The sequence below is a fragment of the Prionailurus viverrinus genome, chromosome F1 (genome assembly GCF_022837055.1).
Source record: "Prionailurus viverrinus isolate Anna chromosome F1, UM_Priviv_1.0, whole genome shotgun sequence".
Taxonomy (NCBI): domain Eukaryota; kingdom Metazoa; phylum Chordata; class Mammalia; order Carnivora; family Felidae; genus Prionailurus; species Prionailurus viverrinus.
In genome coordinates, this window is record NC_062577.1 from 42,766,526 (window position 1) to 42,786,897 (window position 20,372).

Genomic DNA, 20,372 nt, shown 5'->3' on the forward strand with positions numbered 1-20,372 from the left:
TTTTTTGTTGTTATTTTGTTTTGATATTCACTTAAATCAAAGTTTTCATTCCAACAGGAGTTAAAATTTAAAACTCCAGGGTATCTGCCTTTCTTATGTAGATTGTCTGAAATCTCAAAAGTGTATAAACAAACATATTTGTTCTCTGAGTCATTTCCTGTTTATGCTTGCGTATTTTCTTCTATTCATGTAGCCCAAAGTGCTGAGAGTATTTAATACAAAATCATTTGGATATCTTTTACAGTTACTTTTCCTGTTGTGCAATCATAGCTTTTTGGTAGTTTAGCAGTGGAAACTGTACACAGAACAGCGAATGTAGATAAAGATAGAAACTTGTCTAGGAGGGTGTAGGATATGTTCTTCCAGCTGTGAAAGGGGAATTGGTTAGAAAGTTCATTTAAATAAAATCTGAAAGTACCTTGAAGTGTTCACATGGGACTATTTTGTTTAGTGTTCAAGGATGCTGCTCTTTCATTTGGTGGGTGATAGGATAGAATGTATCACTCAACTCAAAGCTTATATTCTTTTTATTTTCTGAAAGGAATATTTTTGGTAGATGTCCTAGAGGTGGTATAAGTCTTGGTGGGAGAGGGTGGTGGTTGTGGCGGGGCAGTTGTGTGTGATTGTGCATATTAAGAACATACACAAAAGAACTATTCTTTACAGATCATGCAAGCTCCAGCTAGCCTGACTCTTCTAATTCCACATTTATGTTTGAGATAAACAATAGGTATTTATTCAGGAGTATTAGAAACTATAACACTAAGCTTGTAGTGCTGGGAATAGTTTGCAACCTCTCACGTGTCTATGGAAGTTAAAGTGCCACATAATACCTCCTTACATCTATATCTGGATATTCTACAAATATGTGTATACAGATACATATGCATATATGCAAATATTTGTAAGGTAAGTACTATAATCATAAATATATATATTTAATTCTATTGCATTTTCTCACTAAAGTACTTTTTTTTTCCAGGTTTCAGTGGCATTGATAAGTCTATTTGAAACAATACTACTTGGTTATCTCAGTTATAAGGTAAGTTATTTTAATTAGAAGTTTTCTTTTGATAGAACACATTACTAGCATTTACCCAGTATTCCTTTATTTATAATTTGTACCCTGGGGATAAAGCAAGTTCTGCTTAAGCCTCTTTAATTATTTTGGGCCTCTGTAGCATGTGATAAGAATCTGTAGTTATATAGTAATGTTTTCCTTGGTGGCTTGAAAATATTTCACTAATTCCTGTGGGCTAATTACCTATTATATACATGCTCATATGAGGCAAGTAAATGGAATGGGTTGGCTTTTAATTGTTCCTAATCTCTTTTCTTCATCTGTATAAAAAATATTGGGGGAGCAAAAACATGTCTGTTAGGAATTATTTTAATGATTTCTCTTCATTTTTGGTGAAGGTTTGTTTGGCTGAAACAATTTAACAAATACTTATTTGGTGAAGAGCTCTATACTGTGCATTGTTCTTCTCTCATTGAGTTTCCATCTAGAAAGGGGGATATATAGGGGAAAATTGTACAGACAATAATAATACAAAACAGAATACGAGGTACTTTCAGTGAGGTGCAAATAAAGTCCTATGGGGATAGAGAGATGGCATATCATAGGATGAAAAGAAAATACTTGACTGATTTAAGCAGAGTCCTTGAATCAGTGATTTCAATAAGGAAAGATGAAAAGGCAAGACACTAAGGATTTATAGAATTAGCAAAGGCATAAAAGAAGTAATGTGCATATAAAATTGGAAGAAGAATAAATAAGTTTGGGCAGAATTTTGGGACATTTGGGAAAATATTGGTTGGGAAAATTTGGCACAATATTGTGAGGGCCTTGTTAGCAACATATAATGGGAATTTGATGGAGGATGTTGAGCATGAGAGTTCTGTAATTGTAATTAAGTTTTAGGAGTATTAGTTTGGAACATCTGTGCAGCACAGTTCAGAGAGACATCGCACTAAGGCCATGTGCTCAATTAAGACACGATTGCAGAAAGGAAGACTGGGAGTGAGGTTTTAGCTGGGTGAAAGAAATAGACAGAGGCGACATAAGATGAAATATAAAGGTAGAAACTAAAGAAATCATCATCTGTTTGATTGAAAAAGTGGAGGAAAAGATAAAGTCACATATCGCTTTAACATATTGTAAACTCAAATGGCTGGGAACATGGCAGTAAAACTAAGAAAAATTACATCAAGAAAAAAATCAGATTGGGGTCAAGATAGATGGAATAATGACAATCGTTTTGGAAATGATGAATTTGAGGTGATCATGGACAAATAGGTAGTCATTCTCAACTAAAAATGAGAATCTGGAACATAGAGATTTAAGATATGGAAGTCATTTTCACAGAGATAGTGGAGGAAGCATATGAGTTTATTAAGTATGGGATAATAATGAGGGAGAAGCTAAGGCTCATTTGATGGAGATGCTTACATTGTGGTTGCTGGAAGAAGAACAGAATAATCAGGGAAGACGGAGACATAGACAAGAAAGGCAGAAAGACTTCAGAATGGCTGTCATACTCATCACTAACCTTCAGTTCACATTTTCTGCATGTACTGTATCATCAAGTGTACTACTAAAGGTTATGTTTTGGGGGAACTCTTATATCAACTGCTTTCTCACTTTTTAAGACATAGGATTTTAAAGATAACATTTGTTAGACTACTTTTAATCCTAAATTAAGAGCAAGATGCCTTTACAAACTCACCTTTTCCTGTGGCTTTATTAAAAAATATTATCCTTAACTCCATCTGAAGAAAATAATGCTGATATCTGATGAGGTGAGATTGGTGAATTAGAAAGTATAGAAAAAAAATGTGGGCTTTCCAAAAAATATAGATGGGTTGATTTAGTATTTGTGAGAAAAAATTGGGTGTTAGAAATTCTAAGGAAGAAAAGTGTTCTCTGAAAGCATTGGAATTACAAGTTTAGTAAGAAGTTTGAGAAAAGGTCATTGGATTTACAGTTTAGAAAATCATTTGCTATTCACCTGTAGGAAAAAATTTCAGGGTTGTACAATTGAGAGTAAAAAGCATTAAATGAAGAATGTTGATTGGGGTAGGAGCTCCCTAGAAGTGGTCAAATGAGGCAGAAAAGATTGCCAGTGATGGAAAAAATCTGTATCATTTAGAGAAAGTAGGTAGAGGGGACCAGAAAAAAATGATAGACAAAGCAAGTTTTATGCAAAGTAAGAATAAGCTGGATTAGGAACCTGAGGTCTATTGATTCACTTTGGATACATTCCATTCTTTTCTGAGAGCACAGAAGATGGAAAATGATGCACGAAAGAATATTTTGAAGCTAGAGAAGGGAACCTGAAGAGACCTTACATGTAGGTAGTCGCTCATCCTTGAATAACCTAATTACTCACTCAATGATGAATTGTTTAGACTAAGATGTTGAGGAAGATCTTTTAATGGCTTATAAATATATCTTTTTGTCAAAATAGGTGCTCTAGAAACATATACTGATTGAAAAATCTGGATTTTGTATACCTAGAAGAGCAAAATACAAATCAAGTGAATTAATATCCAAGATTGTATCTCCGAAGTTACTTATTATTCAAGTACGTGATGAAAGTCAAATGTAATATACAAAAAATGACATGCTGAAAAATTAGGCACATGGGTGTTTTTGGTAAATGTATTAAACCTCTTCCACTGGTTCTAGAGTGTGTACAGATATATAACTGGCTAAAATATTAATCTACATTTGTGAATGTATTTTCTCTAAATTCTAGCCAAAAGGTAATATGAAATTAACTTTGGTGCTTAATGAAACTCTTAGCCCTAATCTAAAAAGTCATTTAAAAAACACAAACAGATTCAAGATAATTTTCCATTATAATCATATGATGTTGACATTTGTAATTAATTAATTCCTGCCATTTATAAAATGAGAGCAAAGCATTATGAGACCTAGTGGCATTATAAGAACTAGGTGATATATAATATTTCCCTTCTGACCTTCATAAACACTAATGGCTTAGATGGTGGAGAGGTAGATGGTAGGTAGTTGAGTTTTGTGTGTTTCAAAGAAGCAAAGGATAAAAAGGAGTTACGTGATATTGGAAGGACAGGTTTCTATTAACTACCTCCTTTTTCCTCTCATAACTTCAGTCAAACTAATGGACTCTTTTTACCCCACCAACAGGCTGTTGGATAAAATACGTGAAATGAGTAAATTAACTGTTTGGTAACTATAATTGGTAACTGTTTATGGCCTATAAGGCAAATTTGGATAGCAGAATCTCAATTGAGTTCCTCCTCTCAAATTAGATTTTTAATAAAAATAATAGACAGGTGGGCAGAAATAGATGTTGCCTTAGAAGTGTACATATTCCCAGTATTGTTCTGGGATACGTTACATTCTCAAATATCTATTAATGGCAAATCAATATTTATTTTTCTAAAATTTCTTTACTTCTATATATGCAGATAATGTGAATATTTATAGATAATATACATGTGCACATATAGTATTTAAAAATAAACTTAATATAGTATTCTGTAAGCACTTTATAATTATTGAAATTAAGCATTCTAAAATAAACACGACTTAATCCTTAACTATTAAAACAGTTTAAAGTATTATGGCGACTGCAGTTTTTTATTTTTTTTGTGTGTTTTTTTTAACATTTATTTATTTTTGAGACAGAGAGAGACAGAGCATGAACGGGGGAGGGTCAGAGAGAGGGAGACACAGAATCTGAAACAGGCTCCAGGCTCTGAGCTGTCAGCACAGAGCCCGATGCGGGGCTCGAACTCACAGACCGTGAGATCATGACCTGAGCCGAAGTGGGCCGTTTAACCGACTGAGCCACCCAGGTGCCCCAAGACTGCAGTTTTTTAAAAACAAAGTGTATGTTGAGGTTAGTGGATAATTTTAAAAGTCCCTTACATCACCTTATTTTGTCCTCTATCCTACAGAAGTGCAGGTCTGTGCTTAAACATCATTTCATTCATGTTTATAGCTACTTGGCAGAACAGCCCCAGGATCTCCCAGCAGTAAAGTTCTTATTCTTCTGTTACCATAAATACCCTCTATGTCTTTATCAACTGCCTTCAAAATAGAACTCTATTTATACATACACATTCATTAAATCATAAGGAAACGAAAACAAACTCCAGCATAATTTCCAATATTCTGCAAACAAAAATCCAACATACCTAGAAGGCTTATATTAAATCTGCAGTTCTTTTTTCTATAATCACTTGATGAAGAACAATGGTTTGAGATTGTCACACCATGATGAGCTCCCTTTTGGTCAGGAACAAAGGGTTGGACAAAGGAAAGGACTTTTAGATGCTGATGATTCTGCTTACAATACCATGGAAATGGTAAATTTAAATATTCAGTTTACATTTAGAAATACAAAATAAGGCTACCATAGGATTTCTACAATTTCGTCGAAGGAAGATAAGTTAACAGCCTTTTTAGTTATGTATTTTAAATATAGGTATTGTTAATATTGAAGAAGAAAGTGTTTTTAAAAAGTCTCTTGGTATATGCTGGGCTAACGATTTAATTACCATACATCTTATAATTTTTAAAGTGCTTTTTGGAGGTACTTAGAAATAGTTACAAACTTCCATTTTCCTTTAGGATAAAAATAAAAACCTGATGAATTTTAGAAAATTACCTATTTTCCTCCATTTTTATTAAGGAAAATGATGTCCATACCAAATAATGTAGAATGGTTGGATTAATGTTTATTTATATTTTACTGAATTCTTTCAATAAAAGGAACACAATTTTACACACTTAGAGCAGATAAAGAAAGCTACCTAAGAAATTTTTTTTTGGAGGGTGCCTGGGTGGCTCAGTTGGTTAAGTGGCAGACTTTGGCGTAGGTCATGATTTCATGGTTTGTGGGTTCAAGCCCTGCATTGGGCCCTGTGCTGACAGCTCAGAGCTTGGAGCCTACTTTGGATTCTGTCTCTCCCTTTCTCTCTGTCTCTCCTTGCTCACAGTCTCTCTCTATCTCTCAAAAAATGAAAAAAAATGTTAAAAAATTCTAAAAAAATTAAAATAATAAAGAATTTTTTTTTTTTTTTTAAGAAGTTACCTTTTGAGGGCGGGTTGTGCCTGGCTGGCTCAGTTGGTAGAGTGTACAACTTTTAATCTCAGGGTCGTGAGTTTAAGCCCCACATTGACCATGGAGCCCAATTTAAAAAATAAAAATAAAAATAAAATAAATTATTCTTTGGAAGAAGACATGCCTATTACCTCCTTTGTGAAAATAAGATTAGGGGCGCCTGGGTGGCTCAGTCGGTTAAGCATCCGACTTTGGCTCAGGTCATGATCTCGTGGTCCGTGAGTTCGAGCCCCGTGTCAGGCTCTGTGCTGACAGCTCAGAGCCTGGAGCCTGTTTCAGATTCTGTGTCTCCCTCTCTCTCTGACCCTCCCCCATTCATGCTGTCTTTCCCTGTCTCAAAAATAAATAAAATGTTAAAAAAAAAAGAAAATGAGATTAAATGAAATAAGTATTTAACATAATTTTGAAGGACATTTTGGATTTTATTTTATGCTTCTCTACATAATGCCATTCTATAGATACATTTTTTACACAATAATTGTTTTTATTATGTGGATTTTTATAACCATAGTTAGGTTCCCTAACATTCAGTGTAACTTGGGAATACTTTATATATATTTTTTTTCATTAGCTAATTTTAGGGGAGATATTTATTCATGTATCTCTCAGTTCAGGAGAAAACCTGAGATCTTAGAATTAAACCTAGTGAATACAATAAAAAGACATGCATTATTGTTAGCAATGAGTATATTGCCTCAGTGTATAATTTTAGATCATGAAAATTAGCCCTTGTAGAGAAGATTATTCATTTTCAGGGGATTGGCACATTAGGTGTGCCTTTAGAAAAATAATCTAGGTAATGTGGTAGGTGAATCGGAATGGGACAAGAATGAAGGGAAGGAGACCAGCTAGGAGCCTCAACCAGATCAAAGAGGGGGAATGAGTTAGAATAAGAACTAAGCAAACTCAGTATCTACTTATGAATCAGGAGATCTTATTGACCAATTATACTTAGGTAGATTGGGGGAAGGAAGATGTTAATAGTTTCTCCAGGATTTTTGGTTTGTGTTACTGGGGAACCAGTCAGGGCAAAAATCATAAATTTTACTTCTAGACATTTTACACACAAGGTACCATTGAGGCTTCTGTATGAAGCAGTGGCTTAAATAGTGGAAATGAAACAGAATCTCAGAGATACAATATTGATCTGGGCTAGAGATACAGCTTTGGAAGTCATTGGTTTATTATTGAAAACAAGTTGACTTTGAAACAGACAAAACTACCTGAGATAGGTTTGTAGCCAAGTACTCTTAAAATACTTTCCTGCAGAAATTTTCCATTGGAACTCTGTGGTTACAAGTTAAACAACTAATGTGTAACTATATTCAGGTAGGCTTAAATAATAAAATCCTTTCAAGCATTTCCATTTGGATCCAATAGAAAGAAATACAAATACTTAAGTTGAAAATATAACACAGGGGCATCTGGGAGGCTCAGTCAATTAAGTGTCTGACTATAGTTCAGGTCATGATCTCATGGTTTGTGAGTTTGAGCCCACGTTGGGCTCTCTGCTGCCAGCGCAAAACCCACTTTGGATCCTCTGTCCCCCTCTCTCTCTGTCCCCACCCCATCCTCTAGCGTGCACACTCTCTGTGCTAGCTCTCTATCTCTTTCCCTCTCTCTCAAAAGGAAATACACGTTAAAAAAATAACACAATATGCCAAGAGGGGGAAGAACATTTATAAAATATTTGGGAGTATAATTTATTCATTAACATGAGCCCTAACAGGCATAGAAACAAATAGTTGTATAAAATGTTACAAACTCTTGTCAGGAGAGTAGTGGTAAAGGCATGGAGAGTAGGGCATTCCAAGCAGAGGGAGAAGTATGAACAAAGTTATAAAACTATGAAATATCCTACCATGTTCAGAGAATTGTATAAAGTTCAGTGTGGATGAATCTGTGGTTGAATTCAAATGGAAATAGGAGTATAGTAGGTTCGAACCAGACCAGTAATCAGAGTTAAGTTCCAGATTATGAACTTTCATATAATATGAGGAGTAGTTTGGTTGTTACTATGTTGGCAATGACATTTTAGAATGAATACTTTGCCTTTAATATAGAAGATAAATCGGAAATTAATTAAGTCAGATACCAGTTATGAGAGTTTTTTTAATTGAGAAAAAAATCATAAAATAAAATTGAAGTATTACAAATGGAAATGAAGCAAACCATCAGAGATAGAAAAGATTTTTGCTGGGGCACCTGGGTGGCTCAGTCGTTTAAGCATCTGACTTCGGCTCAGGTCATGATCTCGTGGTTCCTGAGTTTGAGCCCCACATCGAGCTCTGTGCTGTTGGTGCAGTCCTCTGTCTCCCTCTCTCTCTGCCCCTCCCCCCACTCATGCGTGAGCATGCTCTCTGTCTCTCTCTTTCTCTCTCAGAAATAAATGAACATTTAAAAAAAGAAATGACTTTTTACAAGAAAAAGGTTTTTTATTTACTATGAACCAAGTTTTTCCAAAGAGTGTCTCACAGCTATGAGAACTGATATAATCCTGCTGTGCCTTAATAGACATAGCTTTCCATATCACCAGTGGTAACTATTTTCAGACTCTTTCTTTTGTTGATTACATCATTCCCTTTCCCCGTGAACAATCATTAACACCAAAGAGAGGTATACAATCAGTAGTAAAAATACACCAAGGACAGAATAAGCCAAATGTTTAGCATTCTGGAAACTGAGCCATGTAAAAGACTGATGAATGAAATGGTGATATTAACCTGCACACACACACACACACACACACACAAAATCATGACATAATTAAGATCAGTTATAACTGGTTTATTAAATATGTCTGACTTATTGCAAGTAAGAAAGGCCTCTAGTTTTCCTATACTTTTGGAAATCCTCACATCCTCCTGATCCATGCTGATCAGATGATATCTCAGACAGATCTCAGAGCTTTTCCAGTCTCTTCAATCACAAGGCGGATTCATTTCGGTATTTAAGAAGTTATGGCCAATATATATAAACATTAAAATTCTCATCCACGTTAAGGCTTTATCTAGTCCTTGGCTCAGACCTGTGTGGGACATGGAATCATTGTGGAGGCCGTCTGCTGTTTTCACTTCCTCTCTTATTTGAGGCTGCTGATTCTGGTCCCACCAGGGCTGAGGAGGCACAGGGAGTGGGGTGAAGTCAGCTTCTGGGATGCAGGTGCCTGACTGACACAAGTGTAGTCTGATGTTGGGTTGTCCTGCATGGCAGATACAAGTAGGGCTTTTGTGGTCTTCCTCAGGCCTTTGGCTGAAGGCCTTGGATGCCTCAGTGCCTCTGGCTGGACTAAACTTCTCAGGTCGCCATCTGTTGAGGTCTCGCTTCCCATTCAAGTATAGTCTTCCTGAGTATAAACTCCTTTAAAATGGCCATACGTTTTATTCTTTAGAGCCTATATCTCGTTCCCAGAAAACAAGTACCTTTGTTTTAGAATTGGCAAAATTGTGACTTGCTCTCATTTCAGCCCTCTTTCTTGTTGCACTGTTTTCTCTTCGTGTTTAGATGTTGTAGGCATTAGCCAAGTACAGTTTCTATGTGTGAGTCAAGCTCTTTAAGTGGCTCTCTTGAGCCCTTCTCACTTAGCTTGAAGTAATGAGAGAAGCTCCAAAGCACCACTTACCTCTCTGTACGGAGGGCTTCTCATTGCTCCCGTTTCTTCCACCTGCTCCCTCTACCACTTTTTATGTAGCCTGCAGATGGTAATGAACGAAATACAGGAAAACTTAGTGCCTAATATTTGAGTACATGGACAATAGCCAACCTAGAACCTTGCTTTGTGATGTAGAAGTATTTTGTATCACTTTAATGTTTTAAGCCTTTGGGACTTCAAGGATAATTAAGAAAGACTCCCCATCTTGAAGCCAGTGTTATAAAATAATTGAAAATTACAGAAACCCAGATTTCCAATTGCGTTTTAATATGGAGATCCCTTTATAGAAGAATAAGCTGCTTTAGGGCATTCAGAGTTGTTTTTCATCGGACACCATTTAAGAAAGAGCCGGTGATTAACCTGTTTATATCAGAGTCAGCTTTATGGGTGTTTAATATGTGCGTTTGCACAGTGTTAAAGATTTAGAAGGACCTGCTCTTATTTTAGTATTCTTATGTCACCTTCTGGAAATTGTTAGTAGATTGTTAATAAGAGATCCTGAATTTTCATTGTGCACTAGGCCCCACAAATTATGTTGCCAATTTTTATTAATATCGTTGTACTATGTGTGTCGGGAGATTAGAATCTAGATGATTGAAAAAGCCCTTCTTTTTACATTTTATCGACATAAAACCATTGTTAATACCAATAAACGTTAACAAGTGTATGTGTTTATAAACTATTTAATATGCTTTACAGTTTGTGAATATAATTCACATAGTAAAAACATTAAGATTGAATCACTTTTTACTGATTCTGTAGGTTCTTTGATACTTGTTTTATTTTTACTAGTAACCTTTCCTCCATGAAATAGTGTATGATCAAAATGTGTTGTGTACAATATTCAAGAATTACTATAAATGTTTGCTTTATTTCTTAAACTTACCACAAAATTGAGAGAGTACAATTACACTTAGAAAAATACTCTTTAAAAGTTATTGCTATATCTTTATAAAATGATTTGGTATTCTGTTAATGTAAGCATCCTTGCTAGAGAAATTCTGAGTGCTGTCTTTTTCCCCCTTTAATGGGATTCAGTATAATTGACTTTCATTTTTATTTATTCTTTCTTGGAAGGGAAACATCTGGGAACAGATTTTACGAATACCCTTCATCTTGGAAATAATTAATGCAGTTCCCTTCATTATCTCAGTAAGTCCTAAAAGCATCTTTAAAATAAATAATTTTGTTATTGGACTTGAGTCTTTAAATCTAAATACTAATATATAATATATTAGTTCCAATAAATGATTTTGGGCTTTGGTTAGAATCATGGTATTAAAAATAAGTAGTAAAATCAGTTGGATAACTGGATTGTGAAATTAAATGAAAACTAATGAGATTTAGTGCAATAGCAAAATAAAACACTTTTTAGACATATATGCTCTAGATGTGCCATTTAAACAGGTGTGGGTATTATCTAGACAGAGTAGAAATTAATCATTCCACTTCTTGTGTGTATTATGGACTTAAAAAAAAAGAAACTAACAAAAAGCAGAATGAGACCTGTAAATATAGAGAACTGATGCTTGCTGGCAGAGGTGGGGGGGGGTGGTCTGGGCAAATTGCTTGAAGGGGAGTGGGATACAGGCTTCCAATTATGGAATAAATAAATCATGGGAATAAAAAGCACAGTATAAGAAATGCAATCAATGATACTGCAATAGTGATACAACAGGACAGATGATAGCTATACTTAATGGTGAACATAGCTTAATGTATAAACTTGTCAAATCACTAAGTTGTACACCTGAAAGTCATGTAACATTGTGGGTCAACTATACTCAGATTAAAAAAAAGATATCAAGCATTTATAAAAGTTTCTCATACTGAGAATATATTTATTTCTAGCTTAAACACAATTATTTTACTATGTTCAATTCTCTTGTTAATAAGAAAGTTGCCAATAGCCAGACAGCTAGCAATTTTTGCTTCTTTACCAAAATACAGTGGAGTACCAATTCTATGAAGGTCCTGCTCAGTTGCAGCCCCATAAACACATAACCAGCACTTTCCCATTGCAAAATTAGGTTTCAATCTCCATTTCATAGAGTTATGATAATGTCTGCTGGGAATGTGCTTTGCAACACTTTATTTGAGTTTTATTTGGAAAATTATGGAAGTAAGAAAATGTTATCTAAAGCAGTTGCTTACTTCTGATAATTATTTTACTTTTAGTGATTTATCTAGAGGAACAACTGGAACGAGATTAAATGACAGACTACCTAACTATAATCCAATTGAATAGGTTCCCAACGTCACTTAAAATGTTTGAATCTGAAGAGAGTAAGTGGTAATGTTGAGCAAAAGGAAACCTTCTCTTCTTACTCCTACTTTCCCCCTCAAGTTGTAGGGAAGAGAGAGGTGATGTCTGTTGTAAACTGTCACACTGAAATGGTAGAATTACCATAGTTGTAGCTGATACTCAGTGGGAGCCTATTATTTCCTTTCTGCTTCTACAATAATTCCCAAAGAAGTTTTCCGTAAGAAAGACTTCGATGATAAATGCAAAGATCATATCTTCTCCTCGCATTTCATTAATGAGTTTAAAGTATTTGTCACATTTTAAAAAATTATATGTCCTTTAATCACTTTTTTCCTGTTTTACATTTATTTTCAATTTGCTGGCTATGATTTTTGCTTTGAGATAAAAGTTTAGCTCTGGTTTGTTTTTCAGATCTTCTGGCCCTCCTTAAGGAATCTGTTTGTCCCAGTCTTTCTAAACTGTTGGCTTGCCAAACATGCCTTGGAAAATATGATTGTAAGTATGACAGGGAAGTGCAAATACAAAACTATTTTCAACCCTCCATTATTTCTTAAATCCTTTTGATGCTCAGACTAAACAGAGAGAGAAGATGATTTGAAGTCTTAGTCTTGTACTTACACACTCTTCCTCCCTATAATAGAACTCATACTGTTGTGATTTATTCAGGTATAACTAAATTTCTAAATGTCTTATTTTTAAACTTCTTTTAAATTAATTTAGTATTTTAGTAATAGTTTCATTTAAATGTTTATGAAAATGAAAAAGTTTTGGTAAAATACTTTCAAATAATGAAAGTGATATGTTGTATTAACATTGAAGCTAATAGACCCTAAGTTTGCTTATATCCTAATTCAGGATGACAAGTTTTTAAATGCCCATATTGCCAAGTCACTGCCTTTGTAAGGCCCTTTGAACTGGTAAACAAAAATCATTCAGATTTTCTAAATATCACCAAACCAAAGCTATCTGCTATTTGGACAACAAATTAACCAATCTTGTGAAGAGGAATAACCTTCCTAGGCAATCTGTTGATATATAATGGGAGTCCTTGTTTTAAGGATTTAGGAGGTGATGTCAAACTGCTCTTTTTTTTAATGTTTATTTATTTTTTGAGAGAGAGAGAGAGGATGAGCAGGGGAGGGGCAGAGAGAGAAGGAGAGAGAGAATCCCAAGCAGGCTCCGCCCTATACCACAGAGCCTGATGCGGGGCTCAATCTCATGAACCATGAGATCATAATCTGAGCAGAAATCAAGAGTCAGAAGCTTAACTGTCTGAGTCACCCAGGAGCCCCAGATGTCAGACTGTTCTTAGCTGTAGGTTTTCTCACATTCCATAAAAATATGTGAGATTTTGTGAGGTTCTGTATTGAAGCTGGAAACCCTTCATTTAAAGTCATCCTTTTAGATTTTGTTAGGTTGGGTTGTGAGTGGGATATTAGGAGGGAGAAAGAGAAGGAGAAGTAAGAGATTCAGAACTCAAGAGTTGTGCCACGGTTGGATTTTGCTGAAGGCTGACCCTGTGCGGAGGGACTGATTTATAACTATGAGCAAAATGTGTTTACTATAGGCTTCAATATAAGTTAGCCGTGAGACATTTTCTCTTTAGTCATCAATTCTATAAATGCTAATATGAGTCTACTATGTGCCAAGCACTCTGATATGATAGCTAATGATTTAACTTTCTTCATCTTCAAAACAGAACAAAAGTACTTACATTACGGGCTTGCAATGAGAATTAAATAAAATCACATATACGTATAAAATATTGTATCTGGCACAAACACAGTCAGGGCTCAAGCAAGCCCTGAGCCAGGGCTCAACAAGCAGACTTGTTTTATTTTAAATGTTTTTGTAAAAAGAAATGAACATGAAATTTTAGCCAAAGGAATATTTGGAATAACATTTAAGTATTCTCAACCAAATGAATGTTTCCAAACATTGAGTAACAACTGGAGTCTCATAAAAATACATGAGCAAATAGTAGGGGAATGTGGCCTGTGAAGTGGTTTGAATAAACATTGGGCTGTCTTATCTGTCCCCCCGACCAAAAAAAAACCCAAAAAACATTTTTTCACTAAATATATTTTGCCCAAATTGTTAATGAAAAAAATACACCATGAAAAAAGAAATCTCATTTTACTAATTTGTGTTATTAGTTGGTGGAAAAAAAATAACCTAACCACGGGAGGAATCAGTCAATCATTGAGAGCAAAAGTAGTGCTTTGTAATATTACGTTAGGATTCATTTTCCACTGTATTTCTATATTTTGCTTCTCCTTTCACTGATTGCTAAATTTTTAGTTTTTCTGCTCATTAACCCTCTGTCAAAAAGAAAGTAAGGAATGAGAGGTAAAATTGTAACCAACTTATTTTTTTTGTTTTCATAGCAGTTTTGGTTAAATATGTGGTAGAAGAAGGTAAAGTAATGTTTTGTTGAGATTTTATATTGGTGAATTGATTTATTTCAAGCAATACTGACTTTAAGATGGTTAAAAGTTTATTATAAGATTTTTGAGATGAACAGAAAACTTTAAAGTAAATTATGAAAACCTATAAATCTATCAGACTTTATATCCTCCTAATATTTTCTATGAAAAACATGCATACCTATCATATATGAAATTATATGTTCAATTTTATAATTTGAATTAAAAAAAATTTTAATGTTTATTTTTGAGACAGAGACAGAGCATGAGCAGGGCAGGGACAGAGAGAGAAGGAGACACAGAATCCAAAGCAGGCTCAGCTCCTGAGCTGTTAGCGTAGAGCCTGATGAAGGGCTCTAACTCATGAACTGTGAGATCATGACCAGAGCTGAAGTTGGATGCTTAACTGACTGAGTCACCCAGGCGCCCCTTGAATTTTGTTTTTATAGTGCCCAATTTCCTATATCACTAAATACTTTTTTCAAATCATTAAAAAAACTTTTTTAATGTTTATTAAGTTTTGAGAGAGAGAGAGAGAGCATGAGGGTGGGAGGGGCAGAGAGAGAAGGAGACACAGAATCTGAAGTAGGCTCCAGGCTAATGAGCTATCAGTACAGAGCCCAATGCGTAGCTTGAACTCACAAACGGTGAGATCATGACCTGAGCCGAAGTTGGACACTTTGGTTGGACACCAACTGAGCCACCCAGGCACCCCCTTTTTAAATCGTTTTTAATGGCTGCATCTAAATCTGTTATATAGTTTTGATCAGTTAATCATTTTGTATCGCATATTTTAGTTACTTTAATAGTAATGAACATTTGTTATTTCATATAAGTATTATAATTTTGTAATAAAGGTGAACATACGTAAATATTGATTTTTATCTCTGATTATTTTCATGTGGTCAATTTTTAGAAATTATGTGATTGAATAAGTACTCACTAAATTAATGAATGAATGTATGAAATAAAAAGGACAGGGCTGTGACCTATGTTACTAAATCACCTTCAAGACATTTTATAACAAAGTACATAGGCAATATCATATGTGAGTGCTCATATTTTGTATCTTAAACAACACTGGGTATATATTCTTTAATGTCTTTCAAATGGAAAGGTTAAAAAGCATATCTTGAATTCAAGTTTATATTAATGAAGTTAAACTTAAAAAATTTTGTTCATTGGCTATTTAGCCTTTGATTTTTATGATAGATTGCCTGGCGTATTTCATGTCATTTTTCGTGATTCAGAGAATGAGATGTGATTGTAGCTTGACCTACTTACTGCTTTCCCCTAAATTGAATATATTGTTTTCTGATCTTTTAAAGTTAGAATTTTCCATAAGAGATCGTGCTTATCATGGAGGGCTGTGGGAGTCAGTGCAACATCTCTGTAGATGTTGGTAAGGCAAGTAACTGAAATTTGGTGCTTTGGTGGTCCCCCATAGTATTATGTTTGTCATATGAATGCTAAGGTAAGTTACATTTAGACCTAGGCAAAAATGAAGATATGTTGCTATATCCATTTAAAGTATATGTATCAAGTGTGCACAAGATAGCTAAAATATAATACATAGTAATAAATGTAGTGAAACTCATGGATATTTAGTATTTTCAAAATTAAAATATGCTTTTTTTTTGGTTTTATTTTAGAATGACCTGCACAGAGCCATACAGCGTACCCAGTCTGCAATGTTTAATCAAGTTTTGATTTTAATATCTACATTACTATGCCTTATCTTCACTTGGTAAGATTATACATATCATTTTCATTGTTTCATTTAATTATAGTTTTTAAATATTATATATCATTTGAAATGAGTTGGCTAAAATAGATATTCTCTATAAATGTAAAGGATCACCTACAGAATTAAAAGTGAAATCTCTCCTTCAGTCTTACAGAAAAACCAAGAAAGCACGTCTATCATTTGGTATTGATATTTACTGCAACTTTGACATTTTCCCAAATGCTGTAAACAACCAAATCACAAGAATTTGCACTGCATGCCATAGTTGTCAAACAAGAAATTTTCTTTCAAACTGCTGACTTGGAGGTGCCCTTATCTTTCTTACAATCTTCAAAGCAGAAACACTGTTGAGAAAACTGTCATTACCCATCACTGTCTCTGCCTGTGCCTTCTCTCCGTGATGTTTCAGTACGCAGTCAGGCAGAAAGCAAGGGCAGATGTCCTGCCAGTGCAATGCAAGACCTGGTTCTTTGCTTTGTTATAGAAAACAGGTATTTCTTTTTCTGGAAAGTCTCACCTTGATGATGATAAAGTAATCCAGTGGGAAATGGTGCTCTGCACATATGGACTCATGTAGATTCTTAAGTGGAGGGAAAAAATGTGAAAATCAAAAAATGAGGTAGAATAATATATCAGTTACAGGAGTCTTAAATATTATGTGCAATGGTGCTCTGTCCTGGATTTGACCTATTCAGAAAGAGAAAAAGCTAATTAGGAAGTACAAAATGAGAAGAATGCCTTCATGTGCTGGTACAACTGAATCAGATATAAATAGAGCTATAGGTGTACGTGTGTAAACATAGGTTGAGACATATAGGCATAGTAATACTTTGTGTCAGTAGTTTGCAGTGCCTATCTCTATTAACTGGATTTAAAATGTTTTATTGCATACTTTATATCTTAAAAAATAAATATATTTTAAGATACTTAATGTCTGTAGATACAAACTCTCTAAACTTGACACAAAGCTATCTTATCATTTAAACCTTTTTTACTGTTCACAAATTGTTTGTATTGTTCACCTCGTAAACACCTAGCTGCATAAATATGAAATATTAAGAGTAATGGTTTCCCTCTCAAGTCACTAAAAATTCTTAATTTTAAGATAATGACATCATGTAAATAGTTTAAGAGGGTTTTTTTGTTTTGTTTGTTTTACCTAAGGAAAAATACTACAAATTAGAATTTTTTTTTACTTATGTACATGCTAATATTTCAAATGCTGAAAAATTGAAGAAAGTAAAGTGATTTAAAAAATATTATTAGAGTCTGTTAAAGTAAAGTTAGTAAAGAAGCAATTAAAATATTAATGCTAAAAAAGGATAAATTATTTTTATATGGTAATGGTTAGTTCAGTACTTTTGTTTTGGAAGCATCCTTATCACAGTGAATCATGCATAGTGGGCTCTCTATTTGCTCTTACTTTCTGCCTGTATGTCTATTTCTTGAGTAGTTTTTATTTTCAAAAGAAGCACCTAGCCACTTTCTCACACCAAGGAATGCAGCAGTGCTAGATACAGGGTTTTCATGATATATATGAAATTGCTGTTATGCAGTTTATTTCTCATTTAAGTCATTTGTTTCACTTTTTATTTTGTTTGAAGTTAGAGTTGCTTTTGTTGGTGTTGATCTTGTGTACTATTGTTTTTAATCACACGTACATTATCAATGTGCAATGTCATTGTTTTTAATCACTTGTATGTTCATACATTTATATTAACATGTTTCTAAATTATAAAATCTAGAATGGGGAAACTGAAGTTTGATTTCTTTGTGTGTCCTCCTCTAGCCGTACAAGCAAAATGTCATCATAAATCATGACTATCATAGTAAGGTAGAATAAACCTTGTATGAATTCACCATCAAAAGTGCAGTTATGTACAAGAAAAATATAAACAATGTTATATTGGTTATAACACACAAGCTGTTGTAACAAAGTTACACCACACACACTATAAAATATGAATATACACAAAGATTCAGCAGCTTAAACAAATAGAAATGTTTAAGTAGTCTGTCCAGATGCCTGGGTGGCTCATTTGGTTCAGCATCTGGCTCTTGATTTTGGCTCAGGTCGTGATCTGACAGTTGTGAGATCAAGCCCCGAGTCTATGTGGAGCCTGTTTAAGATTCTGTCTCTCTGTCTCTCTGTGTCTCTCTCTTCTCTTTCCCTCTTTCTCTCTCTCTCTCTCTCTCTCTCCCTCCCTCCCTCCCTCCCTCCCTCCCTCTACCCCTCCCTCCCACCCAAAAGAAAGAAAAAAAGAAAGAAATGTTTAAGTAGTCTTTCTAAGAAGGTTACATTAGCTTAATACTGCTGGAGACTAAATTTTCTTGTAACTTGTTTTCTACCATTCCCAAAACATGGTTTCCATTTCATGGCTCAAGATGACTACTCTAGTCTTGCCTATATTCTAACTCCAGCCTGTAGGAAGGAGGAAAAGAAGGAACAACTTGGCAATTGCATGCATAGTTTAGGCAAGAATTTGGTCATATATTCATACACAGATGAAAGGGAGTCTCCAAAATTCTGGTCATGGTGGGAAACAGTATACCAGCTGAATATTGTGCTATCATGAAAAGCAAAACTGGATACTGTGGAACAATAAGCCATCTCTGGCCCTGATAAGTCATACAAGTCCATATGTGCATCCTTTGTTTAAAACTCTGCTATGTTAGTTTGGAGCCCATGGGCAATTTACTTAATTTACCCAGCTTTTTATGCCACATTATTTATTTATTTATTAAAAAAAATTTTTTTTAATGTTTATTTATTTTTGACAGAGAGAGACAGAGCATGAGCAGGGGAGGGGCAGAGAGAGAGGGAGACACAGAATCGGAAGCAGGCTCCAGGCTCTGAGCTGTCAGCACAGAGCCCTATGCGGGGCTCCAACTCACAGACCATGAGATCATGACCTGAGCCAAAGTTGGACGCCCAACCGACTGAGCCACCCAGGCGCCCCTTTATATGCCACATTATTAAATCAGGGTGATATTAATCACCCTGTAAGATTTTGTTGTGCTTTTTTTAAATGAGGACAAATTAGGTATGTCATACAATGTCTATCCGAGGATGTGGCATTTGGTGTGAACACTCCAAAATTTCATTTTTTTTTCTACTTCAAATGTCCTCTTTATATACGATGATTGAATTTTGTGAGTGCACAAAAACTAATTTGCTCTAAAATATATAAGCATCGTAACATATTAATAATAATATAAGACTTAACATCATGCCTAAAATATATATTTATTAGGAAATATGAGAGAATATTTTCCTCCATTATAATGTATTCAGACTTTCTGTGCTTTCTACATATTTCTAATATCTGTTTCCTCTAGTTAGCTTCACTAAATTAAAAGTAATGGTAGCATCTCCCTCTTTCAGGGTACATTTAATACTTTATACTTTACAAATACGAGTGTGTGTGTGTGTGTATACACACACATATATATTATCTATGTATATAATGTTTTGTTTTTTTTTTACATTTTGGTGAGATTAGTCTTAATCAGTTGCTGTTACATTATGTCATAGAGCAAGACTGTCAGTGTTTTTCCAAAATCACAATTTTTAATACATAAATTTAAGCCCCTAAAGATTCAACAGCTAATAGTTGGTGAACTGGATGTGTTGTTCATGAATCTCACAATCTTTAAAATTACCTGTTTGGGGAAGCTGCTATATAGTTTTAAAAAATGTATCTTCTCTTCATCATTATTAACATTACAAAGAACTATCATTAAGCATCTGTCTACAAGAGACACATGCCAAACTGAAATAAAATTAAGCAGCTGACCCACTGTCTGTAGGGAATGTGCTCAGAATTGTTTTTCCTGTCATTGTAATGGAATTGGACTAATCTTTCCCCACGTCTGCTGTGTACCCCTCTTGATCAATAACGCACACTTCCAAGGCAGCTGGGGATTGTGATTCAGACTGTGTCTCTGTAACAAAGCAGAGGAAACTGGTACATCGGGAATTAAGCGCATGACTTTAGCTTAATTATCAACATAATCCAACCAATGATAAGAACTCTAATTTATAATGCATTTGGCATTTCTAATTTTACACTAGTAGATTTATTTTGCACCTACTTTGTTTCAAACTTCAATTTTTTATTTGAATATGTATGTTTGGATATTTTTATATTCTTTCATAGAG

The 20,372-nt window shown here is 34.5% G+C and overlaps 1 protein-coding gene across 9 annotated transcripts in view; it reads left to right on the top strand.

Annotated features, from left to right (window-relative positions):
- The window catches only part of KCNT2 (potassium sodium-activated channel subfamily T member 2), a 364,447-nt gene that overhangs the window by 117,539 nt on the left and 226,536 nt on the right, over positions 1-20,372 (top strand). For all 9 annotated transcript variants that reach the window (XR_007148220.1, XR_007148221.1, XR_007148222.1 and 6 more), the window contains exons 5-8: positions 983-1,042; positions 10,849-10,923; positions 12,449-12,532; positions 16,116-16,210. Coding sequence is in view for 6 of the 9 variants with exons in the window: in XM_047840789.1 (XP_047696745.1) it covers positions 983-1,042; positions 10,849-10,923; positions 12,449-12,532; positions 16,116-16,210 (314 nt within the window). In the remaining 3 variants the exon portion in view is untranslated. The remainder of the gene's footprint in view (positions 1-982; positions 1,043-10,848; positions 10,924-12,448; positions 12,533-16,115; positions 16,211-20,372) is intronic.